Source organism: Mytilus californianus, unplaced genomic scaffold, assembly GCF_021869535.1.
Source record: "Mytilus californianus isolate M0D057914Y unplaced genomic scaffold, xbMytCali1.0.p SCAF_14, whole genome shotgun sequence".
Taxonomy (NCBI): Eukaryota; Metazoa; Mollusca; class Bivalvia; order Mytilida; family Mytilidae; genus Mytilus; species Mytilus californianus.
The window spans coordinates 27,560,085-27,582,972 of record NW_026262626.1 but is presented as its reverse complement, the minus strand read 5'-3'; the positions used below and the strand labels follow the sequence as shown (position 1 = coordinate 27,582,972).

Here is a 22,888-nt window from a genome sequence, read left to right as displayed (position 1 = left end):
ATTTATTACTGAATGTAATTTAACCAGAAGTGTATTCATTACTTTTGAGCAAACGCCCTCTTTAATTGGTTAATCGTTAAGAAGTATACATTTCTACGGACTTTTCTACTTGAAAGCACTTCTATATCACATGATTCGGATTTTCCAATTTTGCAATTATGAAACAGGTTAAGTAGCTCTGATTTCTTAAACTCAAAACAGTTTGTCTAAATGAAACCGTACTTAATTTATCTTATAACATGAAGCAGTGTGGACACATATAAATGTGGATAGTAATTGTTGGAATTATATTAGTATGTTTGAGTCATGGTACATGGGGACTCTCATACTGTATTTCATATGATTTAGATAGTAATATATGGAAATATAATCTCCTGTATAAATCTCCTGGTATAAATGTTAAACTTTGTTTCATGTTGAATGCCTTCTTTAATTTCAGATCACAGAAAAAATGAAAACTAGTATAGTATCAATTGCTCACGATTTGACAATGTTTGAGACGGTTTTAAATTAAAATTGTTGTATGTATTTCAAATATGGTCCAATGTTAAACTATGCTTTACAGTGGCGACAATATATGTATCTTTTATAGATTTTTTTCAACCACTGGGTTGATGCAACTGCTGATGGACGTAAGCAGCCAAATGTTCAACACTTTTGTACTGACATGAACTATCATTGAAACGTGCCGTTTCTGTAGATTGATTGTTTATAAAATGTAGAAACATTCTAAACACTAAGATTTTTTCACAAGCTTATATACACTTAGCCGTTTTTTAACAATTATTCAAAACTTTTGGTTTTCAATTTCGTATTTGACTTGGTCTGCTAACTTTTTGATTCGAGCACCACTGATAATTCTGATGTAGACGACACACGCGTCTGGAGTGTCAATTGATAAACGTGGTAATTTTGATAAGTATTTAGATTTCAGATAGGCATCGAAATTTGTATGTGAACACCTTACGTGTCTTTTTACATGATTTGATACAACGATGTTTGAAACGTTTTCTGTTTGTACGCATTTTCTGTATGGTTGTATTATGCTTTACCGTAGTGGTCATTTCTTAAATTGTTTGGCAACAAAAACGGATCAGTCGGATTTCTGTTTGCAAGATTTGGTTTCAATGTGTGAGAGAGTTTCTGAGAAGAAACTAAGTGTTACTGTATTAACTGTTCATGCGGTTCTATTTTAAACTATGATCAATGATGGTGGTTATGTGAATTTGAATTGGCATCAACACCTTTAAATAATTAAAGCACTTTTTGTGAATCGTTCTAACGATATGCCAGGACATTCGTCAGAATATCTTTGCAATTTCAGCCAATCGGAATACATTTTGGCCATGGTATTCATTTTGATATCAAGATACACACAAACAATCCAAATGCATTCAGGTATTTACAGACAAAGATTCCTGCAGAGCTTGGTTCTAGTTGACAAAAGTTGTTTGGCAGATGATTTTTATAATATGGGATTTTCCAGACGCTGTTGGAAAAGTAATGTAGCGTAATGTAGACAAATGAGGATAATACCTCGCTTTTGATACGACCATCAAATTTAAAAGGCAAAATTCTGTATTTAAAATATATATACATGTAATACGTTAGGTTCAAGCTACAAATGGCTGATAACTGATTCATGTCGTGATATTTTGGAACTTCATTTAAGCTTGATGAACGGAACAGAGATTTTAAATATATTTATATGAAATAATTCTAATAAAAAGGAAAAGATAAATTGGAAAATCATTTTCCAAAAAATAGTAGAGGAACGTAGTATATACTTTGAAACGACACAGTATACATCTATTATTTTTCTCTTGTGCAATTTGCTTCGGCATTTCACACAATTTTAAGGTAAGTTGTCATTTATGCTATGGTCGTTTTTGTCATTATGGTAGGAATTTAGTTTAAACGGAGAGATCTGGGTCGGAGATTTAGGTTGTTTACTTCCTTTCCGTTATATAATTCTTGCTCTGATTGATTCAATTTTATATCTGTGCCATGGTGTTGTCAGTTTGAGTTTTAATATCCATTTAGTATATCTCGTCTCTCTCTCTCTGTAACTTAACACAACAACTGTCTAGACAAGTAGTCATGATTTTATTAACTTTCTGTCAAAGAATTAAAGCGAACAACAAAATTTTATAAATAGCAAGAACTGTTTTTTTAATATATCTTGATCATTTTTAATTGACAATATATTTGTATTTTTTTCATATTAAATATCTGTTGTATGAGGAGATCAGCCGAATTGGTGAAATAATATTTTTCTTATTTATTGACAATTTATCCCTTTCTCGACCCATTGTTTAAAAGGAATAACAACGATTAATTAGCATATATCAATGACCTGCAGAACTCTGTACATAAGTCATAGGATTTATCGAATCATTGTCTCAGCGGCAAGACCCTTTCGGCTTCTATCTGTGAAATCGCGGTTGTAATTTTTATCTTGAATGTTTTAACAGTCACGTGATTTTATCGAGTCCGGTATTTGTAGCGCAAATCCGTAGTTTATTAATAACAAGTTGGAGCTGTATCATATAAAACTTCTATTTTTAGAAAGAAATCGAATGGTGTTAAAAACTTGAAAAACGTACGAAAAATGTAAACAACAACAGTTTAACATTGAAATTTTTTTGGCATATTTTTAGTTTTTACTGTTTTATATTATCACCTACTAATATTAGTAAATTGTCAAAAATATCAGTATGCTGCTTGTAGTCACAACGGTCACCCATTGGTTCGTAAAGGTTTAACAATTATCACTAGTAGCAGTGAAAACGGTCGTTGCGTATGATAACGGTCGCACGCTGACTAACAATTTCTATAAGACCTGCATCATGAAATTGACCAGTCAGATTTTACTTTTGAAACTAGTCTATTGTTTGCCATTTTCTAAGACAGATAGTTCTAACATGCATTTTCATATTTTTTTTTTTATTTACATTTTGTTTCCATCAATTGCCACATTAACTTTTGATTGTTTATATAATTAGACCCTAGAAGAAAATGGAAGCTTCTTTGTTGAACGATGTAATATTTATTTCATTTTTTGTATTCATTTAATATTTGTTGAAAATTTATTAAAGAAATTAGAATTGAATTCTCGTCATTCGCTGGACATAAATGTTACCAAGGGATAAAAGAAATGTTTATCGACTGCATCAATCATGTCAATGGTTTGGCAGAAATGGGAAATTTCAAGTAGGGGATTTACCTTTTTATATTGGCGACTTGAGCGAATTAAACTATTTCGAAATGAATTGCTTATACGTCATGCTTATTCTAGATGTTGGAATATTTTCTAGGTTCTTTTTCAAAATATCCATAAACTCCCGTTATTTTTAAGGTCTTCTATAACAATGAGACATTAAGATTCATATTTATCATGCCTCAAATATTCACAGTTTAAAAAAACTAGGGGTGTAGCTCTAAATATCAACTTCGGCATTTATTGATATATAGTTGCAAATTATTTCTAGTTTTCGAAAAGCATAGTAAATTCATTTATAATTTTTGTTGTTTGTAGTTTTTTTTTTCTTTATTTACATTATGTTTCCCTACTGAAATGCAAAAATGGATAAAAATCCTCAGAGAAAAACTCAATATAAAGTTGACTGACAATATTGGCCATTTACATGTAGATTTTGTCCTGCATGTAATGTTTGCCTTTGAAAAATTCTTTCTCGTCTTTTATAATATAGTTTTCAAAGTAATGGGCAAATAATTGATAAAAATGTCATCAAGGACAATAACTTCTATAAGGAGTCAGTTGACGAATTCATTTTTCTACTTAAGTGTATATCTGGCTGCATATTTTTGCTATTCCTGAAAAAAAGAGAAAATTTGTTATTTAAGGGCAATAACTCATTAATGAAATCGTCTAACAGTTTTTATAATGTTGGACAGTAGGTAGATCTCAGCATTCTTAATTATACGCCTTTGTCTGATTTTTCTCTGTCTGAAGTGGTTTTCAAAATTGTAGACAAAACTTTTACTTCTAAGTTCTATATTTAGCAATGTTGGCCATGTTGGTTGGTAGGCGAGGGTCATCGGACACAACTAGATAGCCCAACACAACTAGATAGCCCAAAGATCGTATATAATGGCCAAGTTTGGTTCCATATTGGCCATGTAGTTTAACGCTTTTTGGAAAAGTTAGCTGACGACTGACACCAAGTTCTGTTCTGAGATTAGCTCAATTTAACTTTCGGGTGAGGTCAGCTAAACAGAGACCAACGCAACTGCTGGAAAAAAGGGACGAAAATTTAAAGAAAACATAAATTAGACAAAACACTTCACAGAAAACAAAAAGTTTAAGTGACTTGAACCTCGCAATTAATGGGAGAATATTTAATTGCTTCAGAAGAATAACCAGTTCCTTATCCACAAGTGTCATCTGACGTTTTACTACTTTCATGGTAACTTTCTGCAAAATAAAATTGTATGCGTTGATGGCCTTAACCAGGAAAAGAGGGCGAGATTGTGCACGTGACTACTAGAAGTAAAACATATCATTTTGTAAATGGTATTTCATAACGGTCAACCATTCATGATAGCGTCTTTAAGATTGACACTAACTTTTTCATAGTCTACTCTCTTGACAAAACATTTTCTTGTATGCCGCAATCATTAAGTTAGGAAATCGTGATGACACAAGCCCTTGCATATTGTATCAACAGGGAAATACATAAACCTGGAAAAAGTGTCGTACCACCCTGATTTTTCTAAAAAAAAATATTATTATTAATATAACATTGTATAACATGTAATATCTTTTATGGCAGCGGCAGCTTGAATTATATAAACTATGCAAAAAAAATGTTGTTGTTTTTTTTTAAGTTGAAGAAAGTTACATCTATAATGAAGTACAAATTCTGTCAAACAAGAACAAAAATCGTAGAAAGTAGAACTGCGGTTCACATCAATCACAGATGCCACAGTCTCATTCTATGAATCAAACGTCGAACTTGTTATTTTATAAGTCTATACAATTCATAGTGAGACGCTTAAAATAAATCATCTATTGAACATATCTATGGCCTAATTGGTCGTCGTTTACGTGAAAGAGTACAATAAGTAATGTTAAAAATCACAGTAATTTGTATAAAGCTTTGCCCCATAAATAGCAAAGACGTCTACCACAACAACAGATTTAGTGTTTAATCCATCGATTTACAAAACAGTTACCATCAGTAATATGTTGAACGGTGCCCACGGTTTCACTATGTATTGGAGATTGTTGTGTCATTTTTAACCTCTTACATATATGATAATTGTCCTAACAAAAGAATTGTGCTATTGGACTTTTCTACTTGTAAGCATTCAAAGTTGAACATCATTCATTTTAAATAACTAGGACATCCTCTTATTTTAACAAAAAATGTTGTTAGTTAAATGCGTTGTTTTTTAACCTTTTTTTTTTTGTATGCCTGTGGTCTGGTCATTTCAAAATAATCAGATTTGTACCATTTAACGTCATAGATAATATTATGTGTAATGATATTTTGGTCTGGTGTATAATTGCCTGTACAGCTAAAGAAAAATAAGAAGCTATGTAATGATTGTGAATGTGACAACTATCCACCAGAGCCCAAATGACGTTAATGTTACCAACTGTAGCTATAAAACCAGGTTTAATCAACCATTTTCTACATACGGAAATGTCTGAACCAAGTAAGCAATATGACAGTTGTTTTCCATTCGTTTGATGTGTTTGAGCTTTTGATTTTGCCATTTGATAAAGGACTTTCCGTTTTGAATTTTCCTTGGAGTTTGGCATTTTTACTATTTTACTTTTCACCATACGGCCTTCAATATTGTGCTAAATTCATACCGTATGGTATGCTTGAAAATGCTCTCACATGAGAAATGTAAAACAATTCAAGCAGGAATAATACAATAAATCTGAAATCTCGTACAAAATAATTTGCCATTGTTGCTGAATATTAAAAAATGAAAACAATACATTATAACTTTTATTCGTCTGAAGAATTCCTTAGTCATTTTTGTCGGTATATATTTGTAAATAATTTCTGTAAGAGTTAAAAAAAATGTTTTTATCATTTCAAGATAAAAAAAATACTAAACACTGATGGACGGTATTCGCTTGTATAGTTAGGAATTCATGCAAGTGACGTCATGAAGTGTTTATACATGTAGTAACTTTTGGCTGCTATGAAACTTAGATATTAGATAAGTCTGAACATACAACATTAGCAACATTGAAATAACTCAATTTATGTCGGGTTTGTATCGCTTTAGGTTAATTACACACTAAATATTACAACTAATCCAATTAAAATGTGTGTTTAAAAATTCTTTTGGTTCTATATAGTTGTCTGTGTTTTGTTTACTTTGCTTATTTGTTTGGCTCTTTTCTTTTAGCCATGGTCTTAAATGTATTTATAACGACTATAAAAGTTTATTAAGCTCCTGCAATCTACTTTTTTTTTTCTTTTTTTTTTTACTTTTTCTTTTTTCTTATTTTTTTTTTATCGAAATCCAAGCTTAGTAACACTGCAGAAATAAATCAAACTTAAATTATGATCAGGAAAAACACTGCCACTCAAATTACACCTATCACGCTAAAACCTATTTAAATGATTATACTAGTAGATATAGGGTGACATATGTAGTCAACATTGCAAAATTCATCAGAATACCATGTATGGAGAATGGCTGTTCACTGCTTTTCTTCTCGGTTTTGGACAAATCAATTGCCATAGAATAAACAAAGGTACGGTGCATATAATTTTTGAATAATGAACATATTGACAAGTACAAAATGTAGAATTTACAAATTTGAAATACATGATAACCGTATAATGAGTAACAAGTCTTTGATGATCTTTATATATTTATGCATGAGTTCGTACTGTCCAATATGTCTAATTAAACCAACAACTTTTTAGGTATAATTCATCTCATACGTTTAAAAACGACAGTTAAAATAAGTCTATTCAGAATTATTCAGTCCAGTCTGCTGCTTTTCGGTATTTGTTGCTTTTGGAAGATAAATATCAATCAACGAACATTCTAACAATAGACTGAACGAATCATAATTTACCGGAAGTGTAACCGTACTGATTACATCTTGACGGACTTGTCTGAAAATGGACTAAACGACTGAGCAGGACTTGATTATTCACGATTCAATCTATTGAGAAAGCGTCTATCAAAATGACTGTTTCAGATGAAAATCAATAAACTAACATAAATAATAACTTTCATGTGTTTATTGTAAAGAAATGTGTCAGAGACGTAGCAGACAAAGTTGCCAATCTTATCACCGAAACAAGGAGTGAATGCACTTTGACCCCTCTAAATGGTAATATGAAAATCTTACTTATATGTTATTTGAATGTGCTAAGCTCGTTTATGCTAAAAATGCCGTATTTTCAAATTTTTTAAGAAACTAATTATTGCATATCGCGGTGTACTCATCATTCTGAACAGACTATATCACAGCTGATAGGTGAACATAGATTCATATCAGCAAAATAAAATTCGCACTTTTCTTTATATTTTATCTTATGTTTATCTTCATAGAAACAAGGTATATTCTGAACTAATAATCCCTGGTTTTCTGGAAATCTTAAATAAGTATACTATGGAGCGCATTGATCCTATATTGTTAATTTAAAATCATGGACAAGTAAATTTTGACTCAAAATGGTCTACATATATTTCACTTTCACCAAAAGTGTCATTTCTGCAAATGTGTTTGTTAGTTTAAATAATCAATGACATCGAAAGCACTATTTTTGTCAGGGAAGGGCTACTTTTGCAGATGTTCTAAATTATAGTTGGTGACTTGGTGGTCTAACGCCATATACGCCACACCGTACATGTATTCATGTAATTAAACATCATTGGTTTCAATTGTTTCCAATGCATGTGTTTGACCGTTCATCATAAAGGTAAATCAAAAAAGCCCCTCAGACCATCAAAATTTATAAAGTCTTATTTTCATTAAATTAAATAAAGAGCATGTATTGTAAATTGCACCATTTCCTGTATTTTACAATATAGATTTAGACTTCCAACCTTCTGATTGTGGAGATTTGAGGAAAGGAAAACACAAAAGTGGAGTCTATAAAATCTACCCTTCTAGAACTTCCGGTTTTCAAGTTTTTTGTGATATGAAGAGCTACGAAGGTGGTTGGACGGTAAGTATAATAAATAAACATGTAAACTAAGGATTTAGATCAGAATGTTTAATATATGGGTAACACAGTCTTAAGGATTATGTTGCAAAAATGTCGCAAATATTGAATATCACTGTTTAATTGAGGGCATAAGACAGGTACACGTTGTGTTAAAATGACAAATATAACTTTAATACGGTTATGAAAATAGACATTATCATTTTTTAAACCCAGAATGTTACAAATTTATACACATAAACATATAACTTAACCAATACTAAATAGGATACACCTACATGGCATATTTTCCAGGTATACTAGATTCAAATAATATGGAAGGCCATACACAGAAACCGTTGTTAAAACATATCGATTTGTTATTACATATTGTTATCTGGCTAACGTCGTGTTGCAAATATATCATGCATATTCAGGACGAGAACAACTTATTACAAAATACAATAGATTTGTGAGTGGACCACGATGGTGGTCCTAAATCAATCATTTGAATATATTTTATCATGTACATAAAAACAAAGTCAAGGTGGAGGAACCGACCTCCAACAGTAAAACTGGCAATTCTTGTTATTTAAGGTCGGTGTCGAACTAACTTTGCAGAAGCGGGGTTTGTACTTACAGCCTTGGTGTTGACATGTTCAATTTAGACCAGTTGGAAACAGATGCTCATAAGCTAGTTTAAAAGTGTACTGGAACTTTAAATGGAAACTTATATGCGTGATGTATACGAAATGTTAGTGCATAAAATTCAGAATGAAAACGGGAAATGTGTCAAAGAGACAACAACCCGACCAAAGAGCATAAAACAGCCCATGGCCACCAATGGGTATTCAACACAGTGAGAAAATCCCGCACCTGGAGGCGGGCTTCAGCTGGCCCTTTAACAAAATTGTGTACTAGTTCAGAAAAAATGGACGTCACACTAAACTCAAAACATATAAATGAAACGAAATTAAAAAATAACATACCAGACTTACAAAGGCCATAGGTTCCTGGCAGTTTGCTTCATATCTGTATCTTTCCTAAAGAAGTATTGTGTTTGAAAGACTGCCATAAAAATAGGTACCAATGAAAACGAATATGATGCTGTTGTCTTCAAGATGTTTGCAATTATAGGTCGTGAGGGTCTTGCACGATTGTACCCTCTCTCTCTCTCTCTCTCTCTCTCTCTCTCTCTCTCTCTCTCTATATATATATATATATATATAAATAATTACTCTAAATATCAGCACAACAATGTTAAATCTGCAAATTTTTGTTCTTCCCTCGCCGGGATTCGAACTCATATATATATATGTATAGTTATCCACAATAAATTAACAAATGAAGGTTAAAATTCCACAGGTCATTCAGAAAAGGACAAATGGTTATGTTGGTTTCTACAGAGACTGGGATGCTTATAAGGATGGATTTGGAGATCTTCAAACAGATTTCTGGTTAGGTGAGGTTATATCTTCTAGTAGGATTAGGCACCGAAAGACATATTTGTCAATTCTTCATGCATTCATTTCAAACATACTACAGCAGTTACAGTTGAATCCCTCACCTTCTTTTTATAATTATACTAGAAAGTAAAAAATACAATACCATATATGGAAATATTCTCAGGATTCAAACAGCCATCGTTATAGTGTTTATAGATCAGCAAATTCCGTTAAGATGTATTTTGTTATATGCTAATCATTGTTAGTTCAGACGATGATGTTGGTTAATGACGTTTTTAAATAAATAGTTAGAATAACAAGAGTCTAAATGTTTAGAAATGGTAATGAAACAAATATTCTATCGTACCGAAAAGTCATCATATTGCGCGAGATTAAGAGTGTAATATGATAAAGTGAAAACTGACAATATTCCTTATTATTCGAGCAATTACTCTCGCATTATATAGCACCAAATATTATTTTATAGTATCCTATTATAATTTGATTTTAAACCATTACGATAGATCAATTCCTCAGACCTGCCAGACTGCATTGCAAAATAGCAATTTCATATCTCGTTCCGCTTTTGTTTTCTTTCGTGTATTTATTATCAGTGCAACATTCCAACCTATTCTTAACATTAGGCCTCTAGTTTTCTCGTTTGAATTGTTTTACATTTGTCATATCGGGACCTTTTATAGCTTGTTATGCGGTATGTCTATTACGGATTGGTGAAAGCCATATAGTGAACTATATTTGGTAAATTATACATCATTTGATCTTTGGTCGAGAATGGCAATCATACCACATCTTCTTATTTATATAATCATTTTTACTTATCATTTGACCAACTCGGAAATGCTTAATTTTTTTTTTATATATATAATCCAAAAATGTGGTTACCCAGAATGAGAATGTGCAAGCATATTTTTTCCAAATTGCTATGGAAACTTTGTAATGAACAATTCTATTATATTTGTCTCTTTCTCGTCATCAGGAACAAATAGTGGGATCGTGTAGATTATATATCATCACCTTGTATGTCTGTCCGTCTGTATGTCCGTCTATCTCTTCGTCCTTCCGGTCCTTCGTCTAACAAATATTTTCGTCACACTTTTCTCACGAACCACTGAACAGAACTTCTTCATATACTTATTCAGCAGCTTGACAGTGATAAATCATAACGTGTGAGTTCTTTTAGGATCTGTCAGACACCTTCTTCCTGTTTTTCAGATACTTTGAATTACGAGGGGGGTATATTTAACCCAAGGACGTTTGTATTCTCTTTTTTTCAGTAGATATATTCTAGATTATTTCTTCAATTTTTACTTATATTATAAGGAATTTCTATTCTATAAAACTAATATCAAAATATCGCTTAGTATTGTACCTACGTTTTGTAAAACCAAAACTTTGTTTCTGGAGATATAAAAAAACTTTAATATAAATGTGGTTTATACTCTAGGGAATGAATACTTGAACAAACTGACCGAACAAGGATATTACATACTGCGGATAGACATGTGGGACTTCGAAAGTAATCACAAATATGCCATCTACGACACATTTGTCGTTAACAACGAGGAGTCAGGATACACACTGGAGGTAGCTGGTTATGCTGGAAATGCAGGTAATAAAATTAGAATAATTAAAATGGAATAGAATACAACAGAAATATCAGAGCATAACATTATACTGCAAACTTGAATCTAATGCTATGCAATACAATCGTTACAGAAATCAAACTAACAAAAAAGGTAAAGAACACTTTAAAAACCTGCTGCGTCCGAAGCGCTTTTCTGTATTTACCTTTATCAAGAACGCTCAAATACTTGAAAGCCAAGCATTTTAACGAACCAAAACACGTGCAGAACCGTTTGACTAAATGTGACCTACAAACAACATCCAAATCCGTCAAAGTTGACCGATAAATGTTCTATTGAATTGGGTGGCATAAGTCGGATTAGGTAAACCAGGGAAACACTGGAATTTACACAAGGACATTTCTAAATCACCCCTGGTTTTTGGTGGGGATTGTGTTTCTCAGTCTTTTTCTATGATGTGTTTTGTATACTGTTGTTTGTCTTTTTGGTCTTTTACTCCTTTTTTTTGCCATTACGTTGTCAGTTTATTTTCGACTTTTTTTGTTTTATTCGATGAGTTTGAATGTTCTTTGTGTATCTTTCGCCTCTCTTTTTATTTACTTGGCTATCTTAACCCGGCCCATTTATACGTGTATGTCAATAGAAGACAATTTGGCACAACGACAAAATCTGACCATAAAAAATTGAGGGGTCAGTATATATGGCGTTCATTTTCACTGAACTAGTATATATATTTGTTTAGGGGCCAGCTGAAGGACGCCTCCGGGTGCGGGAATTTCTCGCTGCATTGAAGACCTGTTGGTGACCTTCGGCTGTTGTCTGCTCTATGGTCGGGTTGTTGTCTCTTTGACACATTCCCCATTTCCATTCTCAATTTTATATTGTGAGTATTGATGACGTCAAATAACAAAACAATGTTCAAATATTCACGAAATTACGACGTTCTTTCTTTATTTTGACCACCGCACCATGCAGGCAACAACTCAAAATTCGAAAAACCTTATGTCAAGCACCTACATAAAAAACACATTTATTGTGCAAGCTTATAATTCTAAAACCCAAGTAGAACCTGTTGTTGTTTGATCCTTTTATTGGAATCACGGACACATGATCTGCATTTCAATCAGAGATGATACTTTCCAGTCACATATAATATCTTTGTAATCAAATTTCTTAAAGAGTTTTTCTTTTGAGCTTCTTACTTTCTGCATTTTAGAATAAACTGTCATCATAACAACATCTTTACATAATCATTGAAATAAAGACCTACAACATTATAAAGTTCTATTTTTGTCAAAAATGCTTATTTTCCGTTTATTTAACCTACTGACTTCATACAACAATCGTTTGGCGCATTGTGTCAGGTTTTTGTCTTGTGTTACGTCAAAACTTTAACAGGAACGTCTGTGTTACACTATACTAGTGAACAAATGGAGATATGTTGTTTTGCGATCGTTTTCATTCGGCCATACAACATACGAGGGTCTGGATGGAGTATATAGAATAGAGAATAATGGTCAAAAGGTGCAGAATAAAGGGCGAAAAATAAAGGAATGGAGAAAAATAGGCTACTAAAATAAAGAATAGAGTATATTGGTGTGCTAAAATGTAAAGAATATGGAATAATGGGCAAATTAATTAAAGAATATAGAAAAATGGTTTAGAAAATTAAAGAATACAGAAATGAAGACACCACTCCCGACACACCACCCCAAACCAGACCCTCGCATACGATATTTAAAGTAACAGTTTTGTTGATCTTAGTGATCAAACAATAATAGCTACAGCTCTACTCACAGGTGACGGTAGGTTTCTTGGTATTTATATTTTATTACATTAGATAAGAAATAGTCAATCCTTCTCTATTTCTGACACCTACGGGTATATTTAATTAAAACATTGTAATGTTTTAATATACAGGCGATGCATAAGCTCATCATAATGGACATAGATTTTCTACGAGGGACAAAGAATCAACTTCTAATAAATGTGCTGCGAATTATAAAGGAGGATGGTGGTATAATGGTTGTCATCATGCCAATCTTAATGGAAGATACCTAAAGGGAACACATAAAACTTATGCTGACGGTATTAATTGGCGTCAGTGGAAAGGATACTACTACTCACTAAAGGCAACACGTATGATGATACGGAGAGCCTAAACGAAGTTTATTTTTATGAACAAACAATATTCAATAAAAATATAAACCATTTAACTATTTTTCTCTTTACCATGACAAATCATCATCTACGGAAAAATAAAAGTAACATGAAGGCATTTTTCTTCCCATTTTCTAATCTCAAACTTCTTTTTCCAAGTGCATACGTTTTTATGGATTGATATTTGCATAGCAAACTGGACACATTAGCAATTTTGAATCACTATAATAATTCTATGCAGGAAATGCTAACCCTTTTGAACCCCTTTTTTATTTAACTCTATTATGTCCAGGGCTTTGCTCGTATCTCTTTTCGGTGTGGATAAGTCTTTTTTTTTTATCATGAATGATGGCGTATACATTTGAGTTTTTACTGTAAAGGTGTATTTATTCATGAGATAATTTCCTGATGTGTTCTTTTTTATTTTGTTTCTTTCTGTCAGTTTGTAAATCGAAATTACCTTTATTTTTGTTTTTTAATATGACTTGATGGCTTACCATAATTAACAAAATAACTTTATAGAATATTCAAGCATCTTACAATTATCTTGCTGTATTAATTTGTATTGTTTTTATTTGTTGCAGTGACTGTGTTTGTAATTTCATGAAGTTTTGAGTTGATATGATATTTATAATGAACAATGTTATAATACGATGGAACATGGATTCCTGAAGTACCCCGTATCACATTTCGTAGTTGTGATTCCAAAAGGTCGTATAAAAAAATATGGGTAGAATTTTTGCTCCCAAGTTTTAGAATCTATAGCATCAGTTACAAGTTTGTACTATTAAACATTATAGAAATGAGTTACGTCATCCCTTCGTAAGTTTTACGGACGACATCAGGAGTTGGTTGACCGTTAAGGAATCTCCGTTTAACAGATGACAACGGATATGTTCCAATTGTCGTAACTATAATCCCGTCCTCTTTCCTCCGAATTTGACCTACCGAATTAGACTTATCACCTGGTTTGTACTAACATGAGCTACACGATGGGTTCCACATGTAGAGCAGGATCTGCTTTCCCGTCCGGCGCACCTGGAATCACCCCAAGTTTTTGGTGGGGATCGTGTTGCGCAGTCTTCAGTTTTTTATGTTGTGTTTTGTGTACTGTTATTTGTCTGGTGGTCTATTTCTTTTTTTTACCATGGCGTTGTCAGGTTATTTTCATCTTATGAGTTGGAATGTCCCTTTGGTATCTTTCGACGGTCTTAAAGTATATAATAAATTCCATATGGGTAAAATATATCGAAATGCTAAGGTTTTCTACGCCAAGACAAAGATTGCCCTTGTCAGATTTGGTATATATTATTTTCGAAATTTGTGGTTTTCAATGTTTTTCAGCTTCCGTATTGATTAAGCATTTTGACTGCTATGATTCTAGCTTCACCGGGAAACCTTGTGAAAACAAGATTGTTTATTCATAAAGTTCGATGTTTTAAATATTGTGAAATGTGTAACGTCAGTTGGTAGGTTTCGTAAAATACGTCTTTTTAAATTTTTATTGGGCTTTATTTGTATAGAATTTCCTTTCTTCCCAATAATTTATCTCTCACTTTTGTTCCTTGTAATGATAAATGCACGCAAAAATTTCTGAATTAACAGTAAATTATAATGAAATCTGTTTAAAGGTAGAACTGTCTAAAACTGTTCAAGGGTCAAACTTTACAAATCTGTTCAAAAGTTGAACTGTCAGATAGTTATCAAAGGTACCATGCTTATAATTTAATACGCCAGACGCGCGTTTCGTCTACATAAGACTCATCAGTGACGCTCAGATCAAAATAGTTATAAAGCCAAACAAGTACAAAGTTGAAGAGCATTGAGGACCCAAAATTCCCAAAAATGGTGCCAAATACGGCTAAGGTAATCTGTGCATGGGATAAGAAAATCCTTAGTATTTCGAAAAATTCATACTTTTGTAAACAGGAAATTTATGAAAATGACCATATAATTGATATTCATGTCAACACCGAAGTGCAGATCTGTTCTAGGACAAATCTGCCAGAATCTTTTATAAAGTGTATGTGTCTAATTAAGGCAATAGTAGTTTGCCGAAGTTCAAATCTCGTAAAAAGATTAGGTAGCTTAAGAGACAAATCAACGTAAAAACAGAAACTGAGGTAATCGTATGAAATTCAAAAGAAGCGAGATAGGATGCGTCGACAGGATGATAAACGTCTACATCTATGCATGCATCATTTACCATGCAAATTCACACTCAGCAAGAATATCACAGTCGGGAATATGAATCAATCGGTAAAATTCCAGATCAGATGGTTATACTGGTATCTAAAGATCTAGGACCCCGAAAACATGTTGCTGGTGAGTTGAGACATCGACACATCGCATCGGTCAACCAATTCGTGATGGTGACTGTAAAACTTATGACGTGTCGATTTCAGTCGTCCTCCCTTCTTACATTTGTTGGAGCACTTTGTGTGTAAGGAGCACACACCTGTTATATGAAAATTCCGTACAAATGCCGTACAGTGCAAACATGCATGAGGTTAAAGTATTATTTAACTGAAATAACTGTTCTAAGGTAGAACAAATTCTGTTTAACAATTTTCTAAATGATTGAGGAGAACTGTTCTCCTCACAAATAATGACACATTTCAAGAGGTTAGAACTGATTCCAATTTTAGTAATAAAAAAAAGGGTTCACAAACTGCAGCCGAAAGACTTTTGGTTAAGTTTATGAGTGAAAGGCGGAGTTTTCACAATTCTAATCCTGGTATCTATGAAGAGTTTATTTTCACAATTTATACAATCCATAAAAAATAACCTTTACTGCACTTACAAGTTCAATACACCGTACTAAAAATATATCAAGATAAAAATCTCATCAGGTCTTGCAGAAAAACTTCGTATGTGTAGGGATCGTCGTTATTTTTGTCTAATTCTACCTAGAAATATACATTTATTGTGAAAAGCTGTGCGCTCTAATAAAACAATTTCAATAATATCTGTATAGAAATTTTAAAGATATGGCAGAATTTCGATTAGCGGCAGTTGAATATATAGTAGAAATGCGTTTTTTTAAGCACGCGGATATTTGAATTGTGGAGAGATTTTTGTATTTTTTTCCATTTCTTCATATTATGGTTATCACTATTATATAACAGTAGATAGGTTAATGAAGCATACAGTGAAAGCTTTGAATTAGGATCCAAATTACGGAATGAGAGACAATAGGTACTGCAGTCGAAAAGTTCTAATAAAAACTGTAGTTAAATGCCCGACGTTAACACATGAGCAAAATATAACAAACATATAACAAATACAGGGCATATACAGAAAATATAAGAATTCTTATCAAAACCATTGAAGGGGACAAATATAATAAACTTACATATTTAGGGAAATAAAACAATTGTAACAATAAAAACTAACGGTAGACAGCTCTCTCACAAATGTGCCAGTATTTTTTCCAAAATGGTTATTGGTCCTATGTTTCACAGTGGAGACAATTTAATATTTATCTCATTAGTTTTTACAACAACTAGGTCGATGCCAATGGTGATAGACATTTCGTCCTCGAGGTTATTACCAAACGAGTAGTCATTGATATCATTGTTACATATAAAAATATAAATATGTGGTATGATTGTCAATGTCACAACTGTCCACCAGAAACGATGGAAATGAAAGCAGCAATAGATCACCAGACGGCATTCATCAACGAGCAATACCCATACCACAAAGGAAGCCACAAAAATCCCCATGTCAAAATGTTAATCAATTCAAACAAGAAAATAAACAGCCCGATCTATGTGCAAAACAACAAACAAACAAAAAACATGATTTATAGCAATAAACCACAACAGAGTTGGAAATTTGTCTTATTGAACAATACAAAAACTATATTACTTATACTCGTAATATATATTATGTAATTTACTAACTGGCTTTTGACCCGGTTTGCATAATAATTGATGCCTACTATTGTTTTTTAAGTATAGATAAAAGATCATCAAGTGTAGAACTAGAAAGATGTAGATAAAGATTATATTTCTCAAATGTAACCCATAAGTATGCAACTTTTTTGTTGTGATTGCAAAAATTTTGTGGATTTTTTTTTTTCGATCAAAGTTATCAGGGCAGGTAAATTCGCTCTTTATTTGGTCTATGTAATTGGACTTTTTATTTTAATTTCAGTGATCTGTGTTTTAGGCTGATATTTTAGTGTTTGTTTTGACGAAATGCGAAGTCATCACCTCTTTCAATATGGATTTTTTTCTATAGCTTTGTCAACTGTGATTACAGTGCGGATTGAAATGACCCGAAAAAACGACCAAAAATATTGTACTGAATTTAAATTATGAGGATATTCTTGTATTTTTAAGCAAGGTACAATTTTCTCCTATTGAATTTAAAGCAGCATTTATATGTTTTTTGTCCAGTGAAATATATTACATGCATATCAAGGTCTTCCCACTATTCAGTGAAAAGACTTATATTGTTTGTTCGAATTATTATTTTCCTTCCGCCGCTTTTTATTTCTTGCGTAGTATTTTGGTTTCGAAAGATGTTGCTTAGTATATGATATCGAACAGTTATTGTGATTTTGAAACTCTGCTTTTTAAACCTTTTAACCACAATACTGTTTTTGTAAGAGTTACCTTCCAGAACACAGTGTTTCTTGTTATCGCTACTTCTTCGCAACCGTAAAAGAAACCGACAAATTTATTTTTCCAAATTGCTCCTCAGCATGTTATAAAAGATTTTGACTAAAGTGATACGGAGACTCTTTATGATTCTATATGAGAGTAATTTCTCTTGTTTTTTTTATTTAAATGATATGTATTTGTAACTGGCAAACTATAAGTGATACATACCTAGGGTGTTTTGATTTGAGATCCTTGGTCCACTAAAAAGAAAATGAGGACAAGATCACAGTTTATTTTCTGAATTTTGACTTTTCCTTATTATCGCTTCTCCTGAGAAACCGTATAAGATATCGACAAGATATATTTACTTAATTATTAGTTGTGACATGACAGAACGGTTCAAAGCATACATTGACATTAAATGGGTGGTTTCTTCCCTCTAATATTAAAAATTAGCTGCATGGTGATATGACTCATTTTTTTTTTACTATATATACTGTAAATTCGAATTATTTCAAGGTTTTTATTAATGCCAATAATGTGACTGGGTGATGTCGCAATAACAAGAACTCAAATTCTGATATAAGATACATATATCAGTATGCAGATTCTCGAATGTTTGCCCTCTCTCCAAAAATCGCAATAATAAATACACGCATTAATTTCTGAATTTACATTAGTAAAGACCTAGTGTTTTTGTATTTTTAATTTTGAGGTCCTTGTTTCATAACCATGAAATTGATGTCAAGGTCAAAGTTAAACCTTGAAAAATGTCAACCATATGAGACCTTTTGTAAATCGGAAGTAGCCATTTCGTGTACTATATTCACGTAAAAGTTACTAGAACCATATATTTTTGCAATCAGCATAAAAAAAGCTATTATCTGACAACGAAAGATATTCAAAACTAGAAGTTAATTTTTCAATCAATCAATCATGTGCATTTGAGGTAGAAAGACCTTCAATTGATCTCTGAACAATTGGTTTTAATTCTAATAACAATGGTTAAAAATGTGGACAGGTAGGAAAAGCAAATAACATTTACCATACTTAATACCGATGTATAATGAAATACTTTCCTTGTTAGGCTTTCAGCTAAAAACATTAAGAAACAAGGACTTCGTCGTTATGTTTTTGCAGTTAATGTTCATAAGATACTAAACATTTTCTTGGAAACGATTCACTGACAAACGGGTAATCGAGGAAGAGGATTACCTTAACCCCAAATGAAGAAGATTCATAGTTCATGTTTTGCAACAAGAACAATCATAAAGCATAAAGTTGAAGAAAAACACCATTGCAAAAACAAGACGAAACAAAAATAAGAGTCTAAATAATACTACATAAAAAATAATGATAAAGCAACACGAGTTTCATGAAAAAACCGGGGAGTGAACTAAAGTTGCTAACCTTTTTCTTCATTTGGTCCAGTGATAGAGGGTTGTCTCGTAAGCAATCATACCTCATCTTCTTGTTTTATAAAGTGCCCGGAATGGAAAGATAAACAGTTCCGATTCCTGTCTGTTATGTTACTCAAGGTATTTCAGTAAACATCCGGTGATAAGTTGCAGTAGGTGCTGTCACAATCGATGACGAAAGACGAGAATGTGGCTACAACAAGTTTATCATATCGGTGGTCATCTGTGATTACTATCATAACTGTAATAATACGAAACTTAATTGGTACCTACCAATTACATACAGAAATGATAAAGACCATGTTTTATTAGATAAATCTTTACATACCATATTTGACAACGTGGTCATAAGAGGACCGGGATATATTCAAACAAACTATACATTGTCGCAAAATATTATATAATGCATTGGTAGTCACAGAAACAGGTAGACAACGAGGTTATGCTTTGACGGTAGGTTTTTCGAATGATCTAATTCTAACTACTTCCAAAACTATCAGATACGCTTTTACCATTAATGAAATCTGTATTAAGAATATTCAGTCGTTTGAAGTACTTGGAAGTGACATTGATTAAGTTACAGCAGGGGAGAACATGTTGATCAAATATATGTAAGATTGTCTCATAAAAAAATGTCACTTGAAAAATATTTGTCTATACACAAAAACGAGAAACGAGAAACACTTATGACCCACACCAACAAACGACAACCACTGAACAACATGCTCCTGACTTAGGACAGGTGCATACAAATGCAACGGGTTAAACGTTTTAACAGGCGCCAACCTTCACCCTAACCTGAGATAGTAGTGTAACATTTCAATATAAAAAGACACACTATAAAATGTCAATTGAAATGGCTTAACTCGATCAAAAAGACAAATAAACAAAAACAAGTCAACATACACTGAACGAATAAGTTTGATCTATGACACAATATAAATACAATATTAATAAAAAAAGATGTGGCAACAGTGTCAAAAAGAAAACTTTAACCTGGGATAAAATGGCGTAAAATAAAATAACGTACACAGTTAAATTTAAATATAATAATTTTGTTGTTAGGAGAACGGAAACATTTTCTACAAATTGATAAATTTGTTGTTCACAGTACGAATACAGAAGTGAAAATTAATCGTCATAATAAATAATTATCAAAGGTGGTACATATTAAAAATAGTGAGACCAGACACACTGACTATATATCGTAGTTCAGTTTGGGGGGGGGGGGGGGGGGGGGGGGGGGCAGAATTACAAAACTCCAGAAAAAAGAAACAAGAATTATAATTGTTCTATCTTGAATTGATGTTCTGGTTCCATCAACTTTTATTTTTTAATTTTTTAAAGGCTTATTATTTACATAAAGATTGAAATAAAAAAATAAATCTATTCTAATGTATAGCATTGTAAATGGACTTTCCACTGATTGTTTACAAATTTATTTTTACTAAAAACAACAAATTATGATTTTAAAAGAAATCTTCGTATTCCTCTACAATCAAGGTGTGGCAGGATTTACCATTCACAATAGAAAAAATATGTGGTAGTTTACAAATGATTTTTGAAACAAAATTATACTCTTTTTTTTTAACTATGTTCGACATTAAAAATCTAATGATATCTATATATTATTTTTTTGTTCAAATATGATACATTTAATTAATGTACCTTTTTTGATCTATGAATGGTATTTTTATATGTGTAATAAAGTTTGCTGTTAAATGTGGACTTGATATGCATGGAGTTAGGACTTCCAAACATATACTATTACTTAGATGAGTAATTGCTGAGGAACTTTCTCTTCAGCTATATACGATGTTTGTGTACAATTAAGAAACGTAGTTTTTGCAGATAGTAATTTATTGTGAAAGTTTTGGTTCTTTTAAATAAGATAATTTGAATACGTAAAGGCTAAAACTATAATATTAACGTTCTCAATTTTTGACTTCATATTTTCACGGGCGATCTGATTAACATACAGATTATGTGCTATAGACGGAGCTCAGACACAGGGTCTGTATTTCAGTCAGATTGTTTGACAGGGTTCGTGTTGGTAAATAAATAGGTGAATTTATAAACAAACTATTAAAACCTACTCAATGTAGCGTATGAATTTTGCAAGGATCGAATTGCTCAATCATCAAGTTTATAGATATACCTGAACTATTAGTTACATAGTGTGTTAGTGACCTAATACGATATATACTGGGTCACTAGCACACTATGTAACGAATTTATCTTACCGACTATCTTTATTTGTTGATTTTAGATTAGAGTTGTCTCATTTGCAATCATACCACATTTTATTTTTATATTAAAGTGTTCAAGTGTTCAATTTTAAGAACTTCTTCCATTGGTCTGCACAAAAAAAATAATGTCAACAATAACAATTTAATATGAACAACCTTGGTATAACAATATTAAACAAAACTTTCAATACATTTAAATAATCTAATAGTGCAAAAGTCGTAACTCCACTACTAACCGTGTATTGAAATAAGCCCCGCCTCCCTACTAACCTAATATGGAATATACACGGTCTCCTCGCGGACACTTTTAGCCAATCATATTCCTAGAAACGTATAGGAGGTAAGATAATATTAAATCCTACTCAATTTATTTTAGTGTTTATATTTTCACGGGGTTCATGTTGAAAAGTCTATAGATTTATGTAGAAGGTGATTTTGAACGAGTTTATAGATAGGTAAACTCGGCCGATTAACTCACAAACTAGATAAATTCCGAAGTATGTGAGTGAGAGGCGGAGTAAACCCATCAATAGACTCCGTAAAAATATTCTGTACTACTTATGAGTATAGAAATATGTTGAACTTAACATGTTTGACATATTTTATTGGAATAATACATGAATTGAGTAAGGATTAGTACTGATTGATATTTTAGTCTTAAATACATTTTTCCTTATTTGTTGTTATTGGCTTTGAAATAGCTGTCAGTTACTGCGAGTACTCTCACATCTGTACTTAGTGTCTTTTTTGTTGTTGTGATGTATAAATACCCCGCCTACTCCGGTCTATAATTTTTGTTACTATTTTTCTGCTTTGTATCGATCTGATGAGTTAAGCCCTTTTCGACTGATTTTATGAAGTGTGCTCATATGTTGTGCTGTTACACCACAGTGCCCGGTTAAGGGAGGGTTGTCACCCGCAAACATGATTAAACCCGACACATTATGTATGTGCCTGTCCCAAGTCAGGAGCCTGTAATTCAGTGGTTGTCGTTTGTTGCTGTTTATCATATTTGTTTTTTTATTTTATTGTTTTGTACATAAATCAGGCCGTTAGTTTTCTCGTTTGGATTGTTTTGTATTTGTTATTTCGGGGCCTTTTACATCTGACTCTGTGGTATGGGTTTTGCTCATTGTTGAAACCCGTACGGTGACCTAAAGTTGATAACTTCTATGTCATTTGGTCTCTGGATAAAGATGTCTCATTGGCAATCATACCACATCTTCTTGTTTTTATAATAAAA

General features: G+C 32.3%; 1 protein-coding gene across 1 annotated transcript; it reads left to right on the top strand.

The window, feature by feature from the left end:
* Positions 1-6,636: 6,636 nt before the first annotated feature.
* On the top strand, positions 6,637-13,421 carry LOC127724744 (fibroleukin-like). Its single transcript, XM_052231839.1, has 6 exons — positions 6,637-6,748; positions 7,256-7,339; positions 8,044-8,180; positions 9,522-9,618; positions 11,067-11,231; positions 13,126-13,421. Exons 1-6 carry the CDS (start codon positions 6,676-6,678, stop codon positions 13,134-13,136), a joined length of 567 nt encoding a protein of 188 aa, XP_052087799.1. The 5' UTR covers positions 6,637-6,675; the 3' UTR covers positions 13,137-13,421.
* Positions 13,422-22,888: the final 9,467 nt, after the last annotated feature.

Coding starts and splice junctions, on each gene's coding strand:
- LOC127724744 (XM_052231839.1), top strand. CDS start 6,676: ATGTATGGAGAATGGCTGTTCACTGCTTTTCTTCTCGGTTTTGGACAA. Junction 6,749..7,255: donor TTGCCATAGAATAAACAAAG/GTACGGTGCATA, acceptor TGTTTATTGTAA/AGAAATGTGTCAGAGACGTA. Junction 9,619..11,066: donor TCAAACAGATTTCTGGTTAG/GTGAGGTTATAT, acceptor TTTATACTCTAG/GGAATGAATACTTGAACAAA.